The following is a 17,500-nucleotide window of genomic DNA, read 5'->3' as shown; positions in this document are numbered from 1 at the left end:
TCTGTTTGTCTTTGAGTCCTTGTTTCTGTCTCCTGATGTGTTTGTCCTCATTAGAGAGCCCAGGTAGGAGATGGTGTCCATGACGATACTAATGGCAGCATCCTTCCTCTCAGGACTTTGGCCACTCCTCCTCCTCCTCTGCTGCTGGTGTTTGCATAGCGCCTGCCGGATGGTTTCATGCTTAATTGTCCCAATCTGGCGACCGTCGGCGCCCTCGCCGTGTTGCACCTTATTGCGTGGCGAGCTCGCCGTGTTGCACCTTATTGCCTGGCGAGCGTATCTGGAAGGAAGCTAGTGAGCGACTGGACTAATTAGGGCTACTAGGCATTGGCATGGCAACAACAGCAGCGCCGGCCACGGCCAATGTGAACACAGACTGATGGATCAGAATTCAGATCAGGGCCCGTCTGCTGTCGTACAACCGTCCACTGATAACAGAAGAACTCCTGATTCCTCACATCCCCCCCCCCCAGCTCTTCATCTCTCACATGTGTTTATTCAGGCAGTGTAAGCAGACATGATGGGGTCCAGTCCAACTGTTCTACTGACATGCACAACTCAGCGGGAGGCATGTTTCCCCCCCAGATACAAGCCTGGAGAGAGAGATGGCAGACAGCAGGGTATGGAGAGAAGAAGAGAGACAGTTACAGTCAGCAAACATGAGCATGATATGAGAGAGAGGCAGAAATAGAAGGAGATGGAGACAGCTCAGAGACTAAGAGAGAAAATAAAGACAGTTACAGACGTTATATCTCAGCAAACACGACAATGAAGTGTGATGGGTTGGTTTCACACCTCCAGCTGCTGTAAGCACAGTGGATGTGACTAAACATCCACCACTGTGACATGAAGGCTGTCGACCGGCTAGTCTAACGGCTGCTGGCTAATCCCTCGCCGTGCTATCTCTAACAGACGTATATACAGGAGGCCTGAGAAGAAGTGTGTGTGTGTGCCTTGTATTTATGAAGCAGCAGTCATGGACTCGGTGTCTACAGCGGGTTAAGAAGGTTATTTTTGGAGTCATTGGGCAAAAACTCCATGATAACCTTTCAGCATATTCTAGTTCAAGTTGTACCCCAGGGCAGGAGGTTCTCTGGAAAGGGCAACAAATATACAATACAGCCCTCGTCCTGCAGCTCTCCTCTCCTAACACCCCCGACCAGACCAGCACAGGCATGTGCACGTGCAGCGAAGGCTGGCCCGTGTTGTCTGATCCAATAGAAGAGCTACTGGAGCTCAAACTGCTGAAACAGTTAATGCTGGTTCTGATAGAAAGGTGTCAGAACACACAGTGAGGAGCAGTTTGTTGGTACGGGGACCGGTCAGGGTGACCTGATGGGGACTGGTCAGGGTGACCACGCTGACCTCATGTTATGGCTGATCGGTGTATAGCGGCAGTTCTACTGAACTGAGGACTATTGTCCTGTTTTGAGATGACAGACTGTGATTTGAGGCTCTAGCCGGCTACAATACGGGCGAAGCTTCTCAGAGATGGAGATAAAATGTTGTTAATAGTTTAACCATCATGGCTAGTTAAAGTTAAACTATTAGCCAAGTTGCCAACTTTGGGTGAGTTAGACTTGGGCTAACTAAGATGTGTTGTTTCCAACATCAACACAACACGACACTGTTTTATTGAATGTTCTCTGGTAGCCAGAACACCAGAACCTGTCCGACTGATACCAAATGAGCTCCTGACAGCGTGACGCTGCAGCACTCAGTCAGTCACTTTTTACCTCGTTTTGTTTTTTTGTGTTTGAACGTTTCTCTTCTGTGATCGCTGCCCCTTCACGTATACAATAGAACCAGGAAACAGTCTTCGATATCAGAGCGGTTAGCTTTGCGGTGGAATATAACCACTAACAGCTCCTTGTGTTCCCAGAGCTACGACGCATCGGTACAAAGACAGCTACACCGGTCTGTCTTGGATCCAGCCGCTGAGCTCAGCCTCAGCCTGCTTCATGAACCCCCTCAGATCTACCTCTACCTCCACCTCCTTCTTCATCTGCCCTCAGTGATTACGACTTCCTGACTGTTAGATGTGCTCTGATAAACAGGAGGCAGATCTGTCACTAACCCACTCAGCTGATTACCTCCATCACCAGGGTGATGCTAACGGGAGTTACACTCTGACATGCTGCTAATGCTGGGATCAGTTACAGACTTGTAAATCAGAGTTTTATGTATGTATGCGTACTTTTGATTATTGATAATGTCCATCTTGTTGTCGTCTGATAATGAGCTGAATGAATTATTCCCTCAGCACAGAAATAGAAACAGAAACAGAAACAAGGACACATCTGTGCCAGAGCTCAGCTCCTCCTCTGGGACCAACACACCATATCCACCATATCCACCATATACACAATATCCACCATATATACAATATACACCATATCCACCATATCCACCATATCCACAATATACACCATATCCACCATATCCACCATATCCACCATATCCACAATATCCACCATATATACAATATCCACCATATATACAATATACACCATATACACCATATCCACCATATCCACAATATACACCATATCCACCATATCCACCATATCCACCATATCCACAATATCCACCATATATACAATATCCACCATATATACAATATACACCATATCCACCATATCCATCATATCCACCATATCCACCATATCCACCATATACACAATATCCACCATATATACAATATACACCATATCCACCATATCCACCATATCCACCATATCCACAATATCCACCATATATACAATATCCACCATATATACAATATACACCATATCCACCATATCCACCATATCCACCATATACACCATATACACAATATCCACCATATATACAATATACACCATATCCACCATATCCACCATATCCACAATATACACCATATCCACCATATCCACCATATCCACCATATCCACAATATCCACCATATATACAATATCCACCATATATACAATATACACCATATCCACCATATCCACCATATCCACCATATCCACCATATACACAATATACACAATATACACAATATACACCATATCCACCATATACACAATATACACAATATCCACCATATACACAATATCCACCATATCCACCATATCCACCATATCCACCATATCCACAATATCCACCATATCCACCATATCCACCATATCCACCATATACACAATATCCACCATATCCACCATATACACAATATACACCATATCCACCATATCCACCATATCCACAATATACACCATATCCACCATATCCACCATATCCACAATATCCACCATATCCACCATATACACCATATACACAATATACACAATATACACCATATCCACCATATCCACCATATCCACAATATACACAATATACACAATATACACAATATACACCATATCCACCATATCCACCATATATACAATATACACAATATCTAGAGTCTATCTATCTAGAGTCCTGGATATCTGAGTCTTTGAGAACCTGAATGGAGAAGAACCTGTAAAATATGATGTAATGTCTAATGAGTGGTTTCTGTGTGTCTCTGTGTGTCTCTGTGTGTCTCTGTGTGTCTCTGTGTGTCTCTAGACTACCTGTCTCAAGGTGTGGATCTGAGCGGCATCGAGGTGATAGAGAACGACCTGCTGCTGATCAGCAGAGCCCGGCTGGAGGTGGAGAACCAGGCCAAGAGACTGCTGGAGCAGGGCATGGAGATCCAGGTACTAAACAACACTACTATAAAACAACACTAGATAGATGGTCCTGGTTCTGTTGGGCAGCCTGACCTTTGACCCATGGGAAGAAGATAGAAGCCTGGTTCTGTTGGGCAGCTTGACCTTTGACCCATGGGAAGAAGATAGAAGCCTGGTCCATTATGTACCGTCAGCGGTGATAACCTCATTCTAATAATCTGATCTTCTTCAGTTTTACTTTGCTCTATATGCTACCTCAACTTTTCCGCCATTCTCTAACTCTGTATACCGGTCTGGTCTGGTCCGGTCTGGTCTGGTCTGGTCTGGTCCGGTCCGGTCCGGTCCAGTCCGGTGTTGGCTGGCCTAATATCTAACCCACCTCTAGCAGACATACATCTCTTCTCCACTTCTGGCTCCCGTTGAGGACTGCTGGATGTTAATCAGAGTGTTCTGGTTCTGAGGAGTAGCTGGGTCACAGAGAGAAGCATCATACAGTAGTACTACATTAACTCTGGGATTAATCACTACTCTGTGTTTACAGTCTCCAGCAGCATGCAGCTGTTACATCATTATTTATCTGGCTCTGGTGAACATCTGGTGACATCAGGAGCCCGTCCTGTCTGTCATTTCTTCTTCTACTGTTAGTGTTGTGTGGTCAGATGTAGTTAAAGGAAAGGAGCTTCGGTTAGATGGAAGCTGTTGAGCTGTTGGTTGGGAGTTAAACAGAAGAGAGATGAGCACGTTGTGTATGTGTCCTCCTGTAAAGTACATGTGAGAGAGGGAGCACATGTGAGCTCTGCTAACCTTCATCTGCCCCAGAAAGCCTCGTTCTCAGGGGGACGGTGTCCCAGTAAAGACGCTGTGCTCTTCCCTCTGTGTGTGTGCGTGCGTGCGTGCGTGCGTGCGTGCGTGCGTGCGTGCGTGCGTGCGAGCGAGCGAGCGCGCGCGCGCGTGCGTGACAGTCTGTTCAGTGTCCACGCTGAAATATCACCAGAGTCCAGAAGAGAGTTGTAGCTTCAGCCCGTAGAGCAGCTTCAGCCCGTAGAGCAGCTTCAGCTCGTAGAGCAGCTTCAGCCCGTAGAGCAGCTTCAGCCCGTAGAGCAGCTTCAGCCCGTAGAGCAGCTTCAGCCCGTAGAGCAGCTTCAGCCCGTAGAGCAGCTTCAGCTCGTAGAGCAGCTTCAGCCCGTAGAGCAGCTGAAGCTCGTAGAGCAGCTTCAGCTCGTAGAGCAGCTTCAGCCCGTAGAGCAGCTTCAGCTCGTAGAGCAGCTTCAGCCCGTAGAGCAGCTTCAGCTCGTAGAGCAGCTTCAGCTCGTAGAGCAGCTTCAGCTCGTAGAGCAGCTTCAGCCCGTAGAGCAGCTTCAGCCCGTAGAACAGCTTCAGCCCGTAGAGCAGCTTCAGCTCGTAGAGCAGCTTCAGCCCGTAGAGCAGCTTCAGCCCGTAGAGCAGCTGAAGCCCGTAGAGCAGCTTCAGCTCGTAGAGCAGCTTCAGCCCGTAGAGCAGCTGAAGCTCGTAGAGCAGCTGAAGCTCGTAGAGCAGCTTCAGCACGTAGAGCAGCTTCAGCTCGTAGAGCAGCTGAAGCTCGTAGAGCAGCTTCAGCCCGTAGAGCAGCTGAAGCCCGTAGAGCAGCTGAAGCCCGTGGAGCAGCTGAAGCTCGTAGAGAGATGTTAAGGTTTTCACGTCTTATCTTTAGATGCTTTGATATTTGTGTCTGGATTTGGTTCCGCTTCATGTTGATGCTTCCACTACCCATAATGCAACTCAGCAGCATCTTTCATTGGACCAGTCCTTCTTGGTGAACGCCTCCTGCATCCTGCATGATTCCACATCCAGAGTTCACAGCACAGGCTTTCTGTTCTGATGACATCATCAGGGGTCCATGTTAGACTGTAGAGCTCCTTCAGAGCCAGAGGAGACAGTACAGATGTTTTCAAAGGCTGGTATTCCTCACCGTGAGCACACGGAGGAGAACCAGTGGAGAGAGTGGAACATCAAACACATGAGACATTTCACTAGAATATGAGGAACTAGACCTACAGGTCAGGTAGAATAGAATAAAGGTAAATAAAGTCAAATGTTCAGTGTGTACTAGTTCTTGACATTATTAGGGCTGATAATAACTGATGATTATTTAGTGGATTTAATATCTATATATATATGTATATATAGGAGGATAGGAAGAGGATAGAAGAAGGATAGAAGAAGGATTTAGGATGAAGAGAAGACTGTAACAGTGAAATGTGTTGACATTTAGACGGGTTGGTATTTACCTCCACGGGGCTGATTAGAATATTAGAATATCGCCTCATGTCATTTATTTACTGACATTTTAAAAGCGACAAAAAAAAAACAGAATTACAGAAACGTGGTCTCTCAGACAGATTAATATAATAATGTTGAGACTGTCAGGAGGCTTCTGCTGAAGCTGCTGCTGCTGAAGCTGCTGCTGCTGAAACTTCTGCTGAAGCTGCTGCTGCTGAAGCTGCTGCTGCTGAAGCTGCTGCTGCTGCTGAAGCTGCTGCTGAAGCTGCTGCTGCTGAAGCTGCTGCTGCTGAAACTTCTGCTGAAGCTGCTGCTGCTGAAGCTGCTGCTGCTGCTGAAGCTGCTGCTGCTGAAGCTGCTGCTGCTGAAGCTGCTGCTGCTGAAACTTCTGCTGAAGCTGCTGCTGCTGAAGCTGCTGATGCTAAAGCTGCTGCTGAAGCTGCTGCTGCTGAAGCTGCTGCTGCTGAAGCTGCTGCTGCTGAAGCTGCTGCTGCTAAAGCTGCTGCTGAAGCTGCTGCTGCTGAAGCTGCTGCTGCTGAAGCTGCTGAAGCTGCTGAAGCTGCTGCTGGATGACTCACAGACTCACTACAGGCAGTATTTAGAAGGTCTGACATGTTTTACAAAGTGTGTACAGTTTCCATTATTACCTACCGCTTCACTGAAGATGACGTTGTCAGTCATCACATGATGTAGTAGTAGTAGTAGTAGTAGTAGCAGTATTAGTAGTAGCAGTATTAGTAGTAGTAGTATTAGTAGTAGTAGTATTAGTAGTAGTAGTAGTAGTACTGTCCCTGCTGATCAGTAGTCAGTCTGTGAACAGTGATGTGTTGGAACAGGACACTCAGACAGTATGTGGGTGTAATAATACATGATGAACTACAGGCTCTTAGTTTGAGATGTTGTATGAGTTTATTAAAGACCTGCAGCAGAAACTCTGATCATGTAACTGTACCTGTGTGGAAGGACTGGGCCATACCACTACATATGGTTTGGATACGATAGATAGGATGGAAAAAATACACACACACACATATATATGTATATATATATATGTATATACATATATATGCATATATATGTATATACATATATATATACATATATATTAAGTATACATATATATATATATATATGTATATGTATATGTATATATATATATATATATATATATATATATATACGTATATATATGTATATGTATATATATATATATATATATATATATATACGTATATATACATATATATATTAAGTATACATATATATATATATATATATATCTACTCCTATATGTATTTTTACCCTGACTCCTGCTGGAGCAGCGTTGGCTAGCAGCTTCTGTCTCTGTGTTATTAGTGTGTCCGTACAAAGCTCTAGAGACTCACACACACACACACTATGTACTGTACTGTACACACTCACACACACACACACACACACACGCACACACACACACTATGTACTGTACTGTACACACACACACACACACACACACACACACACACACACTATGTACTGTACTGTACACACTCACACACACACACACACACACACACACACACACACACACACACACTATGTACTGTACTGTACACACACACACACACACACTATGTACTGTACTGTACTGTACACACACACATATATAGTTGTTATGATGATGATGTAATCAGTTGGACGTGCTGCCGGGGATCTGGATCAGTGGGAGCCAGTTTCAACTCAGCAGAGACCCTTTAGTCCATCTGTTGAGTGGGAGCTCCACTGACTCCTCCTGTCCTCTCCTCCTTCCTCCTGTCCTCTCCTCTCCTCCTTCCTCCTGTCCTCTCCTCTCCTCCTTCCTCCTGTCCTCTCTCCTCCTTCCTCCTGTCCTCTCTCCTCCTTCCTCCTGTCCTCTCCTCCTTCCTCCTGTCCTCTCTCCTCCTTCCTCCTGTCCTCTCTCCTCCTTCCTCCTGTCCTCTCTCCTCCTTCCTCCTGTCCTCACTCCTCCTTCCTCCTGTCCTCTCTCCTCCTTCCTCCTGTCCTCTCTCCTCCTTCCTCCTGTCCTCTCCTCCTTCCTCCTGTCCTCTCCTCCTTCCTCCTGTCCTCTCCTCTCCTCCTTCCTCCTGTCCTCTCCTCCTTCCTCCTGTCCTCTCTCCTCCTTCCTCCTGTCCTCTCCTCCTTCCTCCTCTCAAACATCTCCACACAAATATAAAATAGCAGCATCCACAGTGTAGCCAGATATAACAGTTATAAGAAATATAAGAGATATAAGGGATATGAGAGATATAAGAGATATAAGGGATATAAGGGATATGAGGGATATAAGGGATATAAGGGATATAAGGGATATAAGGGATATGAGGGATATAAGGGATATAAGGGATATAAGGGATATAAGGCAGTGTGTGCAGAGCCTCCTCTGCTCCGTGTTCTCTCATTAAATCAGTGGTAGGTGTATTTTTAGCTGCTGCTGTCACCTCCATCCTCTCTGGTAAACTGAGTGTGAAACTACTAGACTGTCTACGTTAAGATGATTTTATACTGTTCAAACATTCACCTCCGTCCTCTCCGTCCTCTCCGTCCTCTCTGTCCTCTCTGTCCTCTCCGTCCTCTCCGTCCTCTCTGTCCTCTCCGTCCTCTCCGTCCTCTCCGTCCTCTCTGTCCTCTCCGTCCTCTCCGTCCTCTCCGTCCTCTCTGTCCTCTCTGGTAAACTGAGTGTGAAGCTACTAGACTATCTACATTAGGATGATTTTATACCTCTCTCTCTCCCCCCCCCTTCTGTCGGTCAGAACCCGACCCAGGTGGGCACGGCCCTGCAGGTCTTCTATAACCTGGGCAGTCTGAGAGAGACCATCGGTTCTGTGGTGGGGGGTTACCGGACCACCATACAGGACAACATCACCGGTGCTCTGGACATCAAGGGCCTGACCCAGCCGTCCAACCCCCGAGGTGAGACCCCAGGAGGACGAGCTTCTTCTCTACACACAGACAGAGAGACGTTGTCCTCATTTCACACAATGGTAGTTTATAATGTGACCCAGTTCATGAGTTGATTTGAAATAGATTATGATTCTACCGGGCCTCTCCTCAGAGAGTAGTCCCTTCTGGAGGGAGGCCGTGGGTTATTCTCATGGCTCACATCCTTCCTGATAAGCTGCCCTGACTAGGCTCAGGATTCGTCCTCTGGCGTTTTACAGGACAGTTTCTGGTGAATTTGTGCCCTCAGGTGCACCAGGCAGAGCGGTGCTGCCGACACCGGGCCACACAGCGGCTTTCCGGGCCGCTCTGTGGACCAACCTGGAGAAACTGATGGACCAGATCTGTGCTGCATGCAGACAGGTAGGCAGCTCCCTGACCGAACCCTAACCCTAACCCAGCACTGACTGACCATACCCTAACCCTAACCCTAACCCAGCTCCCTGACACCACTGATGGACCGTACCCTGACCCTGACCCTAACCCTAACCCAACAGCAGGACTGATGAATCAGCTGTTCTGATGTCTTCCAGGTGCAACATCTGCAGAAGGTCCTGATGAAGAAGAGAGACCCTGTAACTCATGTGTGCTTCATCGATGAGATCAACAAGGTGGGTGGGCACCACGGCTCTGGATTTATAATATACAAAATCATTTATAGTAATAGTAATAATAATAGTAAGAATTACAGCTGCAATCAGGACAACAGGCTCCAGTCTGGCCATGGAGTTCTTAAAGAATAGAAAATATGAGTTTTAGTATTCTCACAATCAATATAAAATATCCAGACACATTCATGTCTCTAAGTCCCATCAGGTCCACCTTCCACAGCAGACCGGTATCACCTGACCTCAGGTTGTCTCTGTGTACATTAGCATGTATTCATCTGATGAATCACACCTTTGTTAGACCATGGAAGCACAGTTTAGAGTTCAAGGTGTGTTTCCAGGTGTTGAGGCGTTCTATAGTAGTAGTATAGTATAAAACCTGTAGTGTCTCCAGAGGGAGCTGTGGGAAGTCTGAAGACTACAAGTTAGAAAGAAGAGAAAGATGTGGAGTTACAAAGAAGTGATCTGACCACATCTCCTGGACATTAGAATATTGTATTAAGACAGAGCCTTTAACAGCAAATATAACAATGTAGCAGGTATCAGCAGGTATCAGCAGACAGCAGCAGGTAGCAGCAGGTATCAGCAGGTAGCAGCAGGCAGCAGCAGGTATCAGCAGGTAGCAGGCAGCAGCAGGCATCAACAGGTAGCAGGTATCAGCAGGTATCAGCAGGTAGCAGGCAGCAGCAGGTATCAGCAGGTAGCAGGCAGCAGCAGGCATCAACAGGTAGCAGGTATCAGCAGGTATCAGCAGACAGCAGCAGGTAGCAGCAGGCAGCAGCAGGTATCAGCAGGTAGCAGCAGGCAGCAGCAGGTATCAGCAGGTAGCAGCAGGCAGCAGCAGGCAGCAGCAGCAGGCAGCAGCAGGTATCAGCAGGCAGCAGCAGGCAGCAGCAGGCAGCAGCAGCAGGCAGCAGCAGGCATCAACAGGTAGCAGGTATCAGCAGGCAGCAGCAGACAGCAGCAGGTAGCAGCAGGCAGCAGCAGGCAGCAGGCAGCAGCAGGCAGCAGCAGGTAGCAGGCAGCAGCAGACAGCAGCAGGTAGCAGGCAGCAGGCAGCAGCAGGCAGCAGCAGGTAGCAGCAGGCAGCAGCAGGTAGCAGGCAGCAGCAGACAGCAGCAGGTAGCAGGCAGCAGGTAGCAGCAGGCAGCAGCAGGTAGCAGGCAGCAGGCAGCAGGCAGCAGCAGGCAGCAGCAGACAGCAGCAGGTAGCAGCAGGTAGCAGGCAGCAGGCAGCAGCAGGCAGCAGCAGACAGCAGCAGGTAGCAGGCAGCAGCAGGCAGCAGCAGACAGCAGCAGGTAGCAGGCAGCAGCAGACAGCAGCAGGCAGCAGCAGGCAGCAGCAGACAGCAGCAGGCAGCAGCAGGTAGCAGGCAGCAGGCAGCAGTAGACAGCAGCAGGTAGCAGCAGGTAGCAGGCAGCAGGCAGCAGCAGGCAGCAGCAGGTAGCAGGCAGCAGCAGGCAGCAGCAGACAGCGGCAGGTAGCAGGCAGCAGCAGCAGGCAGCAGCAGACAGCAGCAGGTAGCAGCAGGCAGCAGCAGGCAGCAGACAGCAGCAGACAGCAGCAGGCAGCAGCAGGTAGCAGGTAGCAGCAGGCAGCAGCAGGCAGCAGCAGACAGCAGCAGGTAGCAGGCAGCAGCAGGCAGCAGCAGGCAGCAGCAGGTAGCAGCAGGCAGCAGCAGGTAGCAGCAGGTAGCAGCAGGCAGCAGCAGGCAGCAGCAGGCAGCAGGCGGCAGCAGCAGGCAGCAGCAGGTAGCAGCAGGTAGCAGCAGGCAGCAGCAGGCAGCAGGCAGCAGCAGCAGACAGCAGCAGGTAGCAGGCAGCAGCAGGTAGCAGCAGGTAGCAGCAGGCAGCAGCAGGCAGCAGCAGGCAGCAGGCGGCAGCAGCAGGCAGCAGCAGGTATCAACAGGTAGCAGGTATCAGCAGGTATCAGCAGGTAGCAGCCCCGGGGCCCGCTCCCTTCATGGTAGTAATAGTATCAATAGTAATCATGGCAGTCATTAACACATCATCAGCGTCTCACTCTCTCTTTCCTCACACAAACCTCGTTGTACGAGTCAGAGCGGGAGGCTGTTGCTATGGAAACAAAGCTCTCACCAATTACCCAGAGATGGAGGTGTGAGCTGGAGACCTAATGACATGTCTAAATGCAACGGTCCTCAGCAGAGCAGCACACACATGAGCCTGCTGCCAGAGCAGCTGCATCCAGATCAGTCTGATCACACTGGAGGAGGAGATGAGGAGCATTCAGACTGGAGCTAGAGGTCATTGAGAGGAAGCACACTGTTGTCTAAAACATCATGGAGTGCTGTAGCGTTGTGAACTAACGGGCCCAGACCAAACCAGAAGAAGAAGCTCCGCAACAAAAGCATCTGTTGAAACTGATTATTTTATTGCTCTTCAGATCAGATCAAGAGTATTCACTTCAGCTATTAGTGTTGTTTAATATGCAGCTCTCCCATCCTGAGTCCATGTTTCAGCTCCCACCCCGAGACCACGTTTCAGCTCCCATCCTGAGACCACGTTTCAGCTCCCATCCTGAGACCACGTTTCAGCTCTCCCACCCTGAGACCACGTTTCAGCTCCCATCCTGAGACCACGTTTCAGCTCCCATCCTGAGACCACGTTTCAGCTCCCATCCTGAGACCACGTTTCAGCTCCCATCCTGAGACCACGTTTTCTTGTCTCCATCTGAACTGCTGATGTCCTCGTTCATCTCTCTATAGTGCGTTCAGACGCTGAGCTCTCAGCTACTAAAGGATCAGTATTGTGTGTTTACTGAAGGTTGTGTGTTTGTCTCTGGTGTCTCCTGATGACAGGACGGTCAGCCTGATCTCCTCTACACCTTCTGGACTGATGTCACCAGCACACTGAGTGAGGAGTTCCACAGAGCAACTGAAGGTAACTCAACTAACCTTAATGTTGGCTTTATGAGGGAATCTCTTCAGGAAGAAAGAGTGCGTGCGTGTGTCTGTCTTATATCACTGATTGTCTCAGTTTTCTTCTTCCTCTGATCCTTCAGTCTTTGTCTTCGTGGTTGATTAAATGATGGTTTTCTGTATTTCTCGGAGAGTATCTGAAGCTGTAGTCTGATAGTAGTAGATATGTAATGAGGTGTCTGTGTTGTCTCTGCAGCTTCGTCCTTCCTGAAGCAGGCCTTTGAAGGAGAGTATCTGAAGCTGTAGTCTGATAGTAGATATGTAATGAGATGGTTTCTGTGTTGTCTCTGCAGCCTCGTCCTTCCTGAAGCAGGCCTTTGAAGGAGAGTATCCGAAGCTGCTGCGACTGTACAACGAGCTGTGGCGCCGCCTGCAGCAGTACAGCGCCAGCCTGCAGGGGGCGCTGATGAGCAGCGGAGGAATGGACGCGTCTCTGGACATCACGGCCACGGAGACGGACAGCCAGGACCTCTTCACACACGGAAAACAGGACTACAAGTGAGCAGCCAATCAGAGTCAGCTCAGGGTCCCACCCTGGGATCACATCTGCAGGCTGGAGGAGGTTCTCTGAGCTTTACGTAGTTCAGATTAACTCTTTAGTCACAAGTTGAGCTCTCAGTGAACGAGCTCCTCTAAAGGCTGGATCAGCTCCCGAGCCCAGTTCTGCTCAGCTCCAGTCATGACATCATGCTGGTTGCTTCCATTTATCTGCACTTGAAGTGCTCCATATGTCAGCACAGATATTCTATCCAGTTAGAGGATCTTATATAAATCATTATGAGACAATCAGTAGATGGTAGTAGATCATTAAACCATGAGACAATAGATAGATGGTAGTAGATCATTAAACCATGAGACAATAGATAGATGATAGTAGATCATTAAACTGTGAGACAATAGATAGATGGTAGTAGATCATTAAACTGTGAGACAATAGATAGATGGTAGTAGATCATTAAACCATGAGACAGTAAATAGATGATAGTAGATCATTAAACCATGAGACAGTAAATAGATGGTAGTAGATCATTAAACCATGAGACAATAGATAGATGGTAGTAGATCATTAAACCATGAGACAATAGATAGATGGTAGTAGATCATTAAACTGTGAGACAGTAAATAGATGATAGTAGATCATTAAACCATGAGACAGTAAATAGATGGTAGTAGATCATTAAACCATGAGACAATAGATAGATGGTAGTAGATCATTAAACTGTGAGACAATAGATAGATGGTAGTAGATCATTAAACCATGAGACAATAGATAGATGATAGTAGATCATTAAACCATGAGACAGTAAATAGATGATAGTAGATCATTAAACCATGAGACAGTAAATAGATGGTAGTAGATCATTAAACCATGAGACAATAGATAGATGGTAGTAGATCATTAAACCATGAGACAATAGATAGATGATAGTAGATCATTAAACCATGAGACAGTAAATAGATGGTAGTAGATCATTAAACCATGAGACAGTAAATAGATGGTAGTAGATCATTAAACCATGAGACAGTAAATAGATGGTAGTAGATCATTAAACCATGAGACAGTAAATAGATGGTAGTAGATCATTAAACCATGAGACAATAGATAGATGGTAGTAGATCATTGATAGATTGATAGATTTGTTCTGTTAAGTGATGCTATTTTGTGACCTGACTGCTGATGTCTCTGTTATCTGTTATCTGTCAGGTACTGATGATGGTTGATGAAGCTTCTCTTGTCTGTTAATATGTGACCGTGCATCAGTTCTTCATGTGTCTCTCTGCAGCCCAGAGAAGGCTCTGAAGGACTCTCTGCAGCTGTACGAGGCAGCCTACCTGTCCAAGTCCCTCTCTCGCCTGTTTGATCCCATCAACCTGGTGTTCCCCATGAGCGGACGCAACCCGCCCTCCAACGACGAGCTGGACAGCATCATCAAGACCATCAGCAGGTTAGAACCACGCAGTACATGCTCACCATCAGCAGGTTAGCAACAGGTCAAACAAGGTCAAACAAGGTCAAAGGTCGACTGTATTATGAGCATGTCTTCTGTGTGTGTCTGCAGTGAGCTGAACGTAGCATCAGTAGATCCTAACCTCTCTCTGGCCGTCTCCAAGAACGCTGCCAAGACCGTCCAGCTCTTCTGTGTCAAGAGTGAGCAGCTGGTGAGTACAGCGTTGTGTGTGTGTGTGTGTGTGTGTGTGTGTGTGTGTGTGTACAGCATTGTGTGTGTGTGTGTGTGTGTGTACAGCATTGTGTGTGTCCTGTCTACATAACGTGCACTGCCTCTCTGTGTGTCTGCAGCTGTGCACTCAGGGTGATGCCAGTCAGGTGATCGGTCCGTTAACGGAGGGCCAGAGGAGGAACGTCGCTGTGGTCAACTCCCTCTACCGTCTGCAGCAGGCCGTCTCCAAGGTAGGACGCCGTCTGTCCCTCTGTCTGCTGGACAGATGTGTCTGCTGGACAGATTTGTTCATTCATATCAACAATGATGATCACCCAGCTCTCTACCTGTGTGACTGGACTGTGTTTGAATCAGTGTCTCAGATGTGTTTGATTCTGTGATGTGGATCACTCTGAGCTGTATTTATGTCTGAAAGGTATAAATAAAGTTCATTATTATTATTTGCTGTGTTTGCAGATGATCTCAGGGTTGGGATCGTGTCCTCCGGTGGCTGCAGAGGCTCTCTCTTCTTCTCTGGAGGTAACGCAGCAAACTGCTCTTTCATTCATATTCTCTGATATCTTCAGGTATGCTGCTAGTCCAGCTGTTAGTCCAGCTGCTAGTCCAGCTGCTAGTCCAGCTGCTAGTTCAGCTGCTAGTCCAGCTGCTAGTTCAGCTGCTAGTCCAGCTGCTAGTCCAGCTGCTAGTTCAGCTGCTAGTCCAGCTGTTAGTCCAGCTGCTAGTCCAGCTGCTAGTCCAGCTGCTAGTTCAGCTGCTAGTCCAGCTGCTAGTCCAGCTGCTAGTTCAGCTGCTAGTCCAGCTGTTAGTCCAGCTGCTAGTCCAGCTGCTAGTTCAGCTGCTAGTCCAGCTGTTAGTCCAGCTGTTAGTCCAGCTGCTAGTCCAGCTGCTAGTTCAGCTGCTAGTCCAGCTGCTAGTCCAGCTGTTAGTCCAGCTGTTAGTCCAGCTGCTAGTTCAGCTGCTAGTCCAGCTGCTAGTTAACAACAACAAGACACACATTATTATTCTACTACGCCTGCTAAAGGGAAGTTTGATGAAGGGAATCTATCTGCAGCTACACACACACACACACACACACACACACACACAGTCTGGAGGTAGCTGGTTGTGGAGGAGGTGAGATTTGGTTGCTTCTGCTCTCTACAGGATGTGACATCACAGATTGTGTCCCTCTCCTCTTGTTGTGATTCAGGGAGTCCAGGTCCTGATGAGCAGCGCCGTGCAGCCTCTCCTGCAGTCAGTGAGCGACTCCATCGAGGCCATCATCATCACGCTGCACCAGGAGGACTTCTCAGGGTGAGCAACATTCAGCCGGTTCTGGTTCCTCCTCCAGGGGTCTGGGATCAGTTCAGGAACTCTGGATGATGTTTAGTTCCTCAATGATAGTTCCTGTCTTCCAAAGAGTCCCAGATCCCTGGAGGAGGAGCAGTTCCTCCTCCAGGGATCTGGGATCAGTTCAGGAACTCATCTACTGTGTGTTTGGACGAAGGTTGGATTTGTTCTTCAGAAGCAGTGGAAAAGCAACTTTTTGTTCCTTGATGTGTTCTTCCGGTTCCACAGTTCCTGGAGCGGTCAAATGGTTCTCTGTTAGCTGTTTACACCTCAGCCCGACCGGTACTGGATATCTGAGGCTCTGACCCATATCCACATCTGGGAGATAAACATTTTGACTAATGATGAATCAGCACATAGTTTATTTATTCTGTATTACTGTGATTGTGTTTCCTGCTGAGGACAGACAGAACATCATGAGGATCCAGATCCACAGTTCCTCTGGAGGACATCATCCTTCACTTGTTCTTATTCAGGATGTCAGGGTTAATACTGAATACAGATCTGGACGTCCTCAAACCGTCGTTCTTTACCTGGGGGGGGGGGCATCACCAGTGTGTTCTGTGTGCAGTATTTTAATGTCATTAAATGTGTGTGTCTGTGTGTGCGTGTGCGTGCGCGTGTGTGTGTGCGTGCGCTGCAGGCCTCTGTCCAGCCCCGATAAGCCAGATGTTCCGTGCTCTCTGTACATGAAGGAGCTGCAGGGCTTCATCTCCAGAGTGATGGCCGACTACTTCAGACACTTCCAGTGTGTGGACTTCATCTACGAGAGCACCGAGGCCATCGCCCAGAGAGCCATCGAGCTGTTCGTACGCCACACCTCCCTGCAGCGCCCCCTGGGGGAGGGAGGCAAGATGAGGCTGGCTGCTGACTTCGCTCAGGTGAGGGACAGACAGCTCTCTGAGGCAGCTCTTACTCCATATATACATACATATATAGATACATACATATATACATATATACATAAATATATATAAATACAGTATATAAACGGAGGTGACTGACCAGTGTGATGTCTGTCTGTCTGTCTGTCTGTCTGTCTGTCTGTCTGTCTGTCTGTGTGTCTGTCTGTCTGTCTGTCTGTCTGTCTGTGTGTCAGATGGAGTTGGCTGTAGCTCCTCTCTGCAGGAGAGTCTCTGATCTGGGGAAACCGTACAGGATGCTGCGCTCCTTCAGGTGTGTATGCTGCTCTCATCACATCATTCAGAGGAAGAGGAGGGATCTTCATCCTCTCAGTAGAGATACTGTGAGGTGTCTTCATCCAGAACCAGAGTCTAGTTCAGGTCCAGTTCAGATGAAACCAGATCATGAACAACAGAACTTCTAGATGATCTGTAGTTAATGTGGTGAAACATGGAGAGACACCAGGACGGTCCTCTCAGCTGGACTGGGTCCATTATACACTAGATTACATTCTGTTCTGTTCTACTCTACTCTACTGTGTTCTACTGTGTTCTACTCTACTCTACTGTGTTCTACTGTGTTCTACTGTGTTCTACTGTGTGTTGTGTGTTGTGTGTTGTTCTACAGTGT

General features: G+C 47.9%; 1 protein-coding gene across 1 annotated transcript in view; it reads left to right on the top strand.

Annotated features, from left to right (window-relative positions):
• cog5 (component of oligomeric golgi complex 5) overlaps nucleotides 1-17,423 on the top strand; it is a 54,539-nt gene extending 37,116 nt beyond the window's left edge. The window contains exons 7-19 of the mRNA XM_037763073.1: nucleotides 3,595-3,725; nucleotides 8,726-8,885; nucleotides 9,163-9,275; nucleotides 9,446-9,523; nucleotides 12,339-12,420; nucleotides 12,752-12,956; nucleotides 14,243-14,404; nucleotides 14,519-14,618; nucleotides 14,758-14,868; nucleotides 15,095-15,157; nucleotides 15,828-15,931; nucleotides 16,611-16,848; nucleotides 17,067-17,423. Coding sequence (XP_037619001.1) covers nucleotides 3,595-3,725; nucleotides 8,726-8,885; nucleotides 9,163-9,275; nucleotides 9,446-9,523; nucleotides 12,339-12,420; nucleotides 12,752-12,956; nucleotides 14,243-14,404; nucleotides 14,519-14,618; nucleotides 14,758-14,868; nucleotides 15,095-15,157; nucleotides 15,828-15,931; nucleotides 16,611-16,848; nucleotides 17,067-17,294 — 1,775 coding nt within the window. The 3' untranslated portion in view covers nucleotides 17,295-17,423. The remainder of the gene's footprint in view (nucleotides 1-3,594; nucleotides 3,726-8,725; nucleotides 8,886-9,162; nucleotides 9,276-9,445; nucleotides 9,524-12,338; nucleotides 12,421-12,751; nucleotides 12,957-14,242; nucleotides 14,405-14,518; nucleotides 14,619-14,757; nucleotides 14,869-15,094; nucleotides 15,158-15,827; nucleotides 15,932-16,610; nucleotides 16,849-17,066) is intronic.
• The last annotated feature ends 77 nt before the right edge of the window (nucleotides 17,424-17,500 follow it).

This window comes from Sebastes umbrosus, unplaced genomic scaffold, assembly GCF_015220745.1.
Source record: "Sebastes umbrosus isolate fSebUmb1 unplaced genomic scaffold, fSebUmb1.pri scaffold_155_arrow_ctg1, whole genome shotgun sequence".
Classification (NCBI taxonomy): Eukaryota; Metazoa; Chordata; class Actinopteri; order Perciformes; family Sebastidae; genus Sebastes; species Sebastes umbrosus.
Note: the sequence above shows the minus strand (reverse complement) of the source record. Positions and strands in the feature narration are given on the sequence as shown.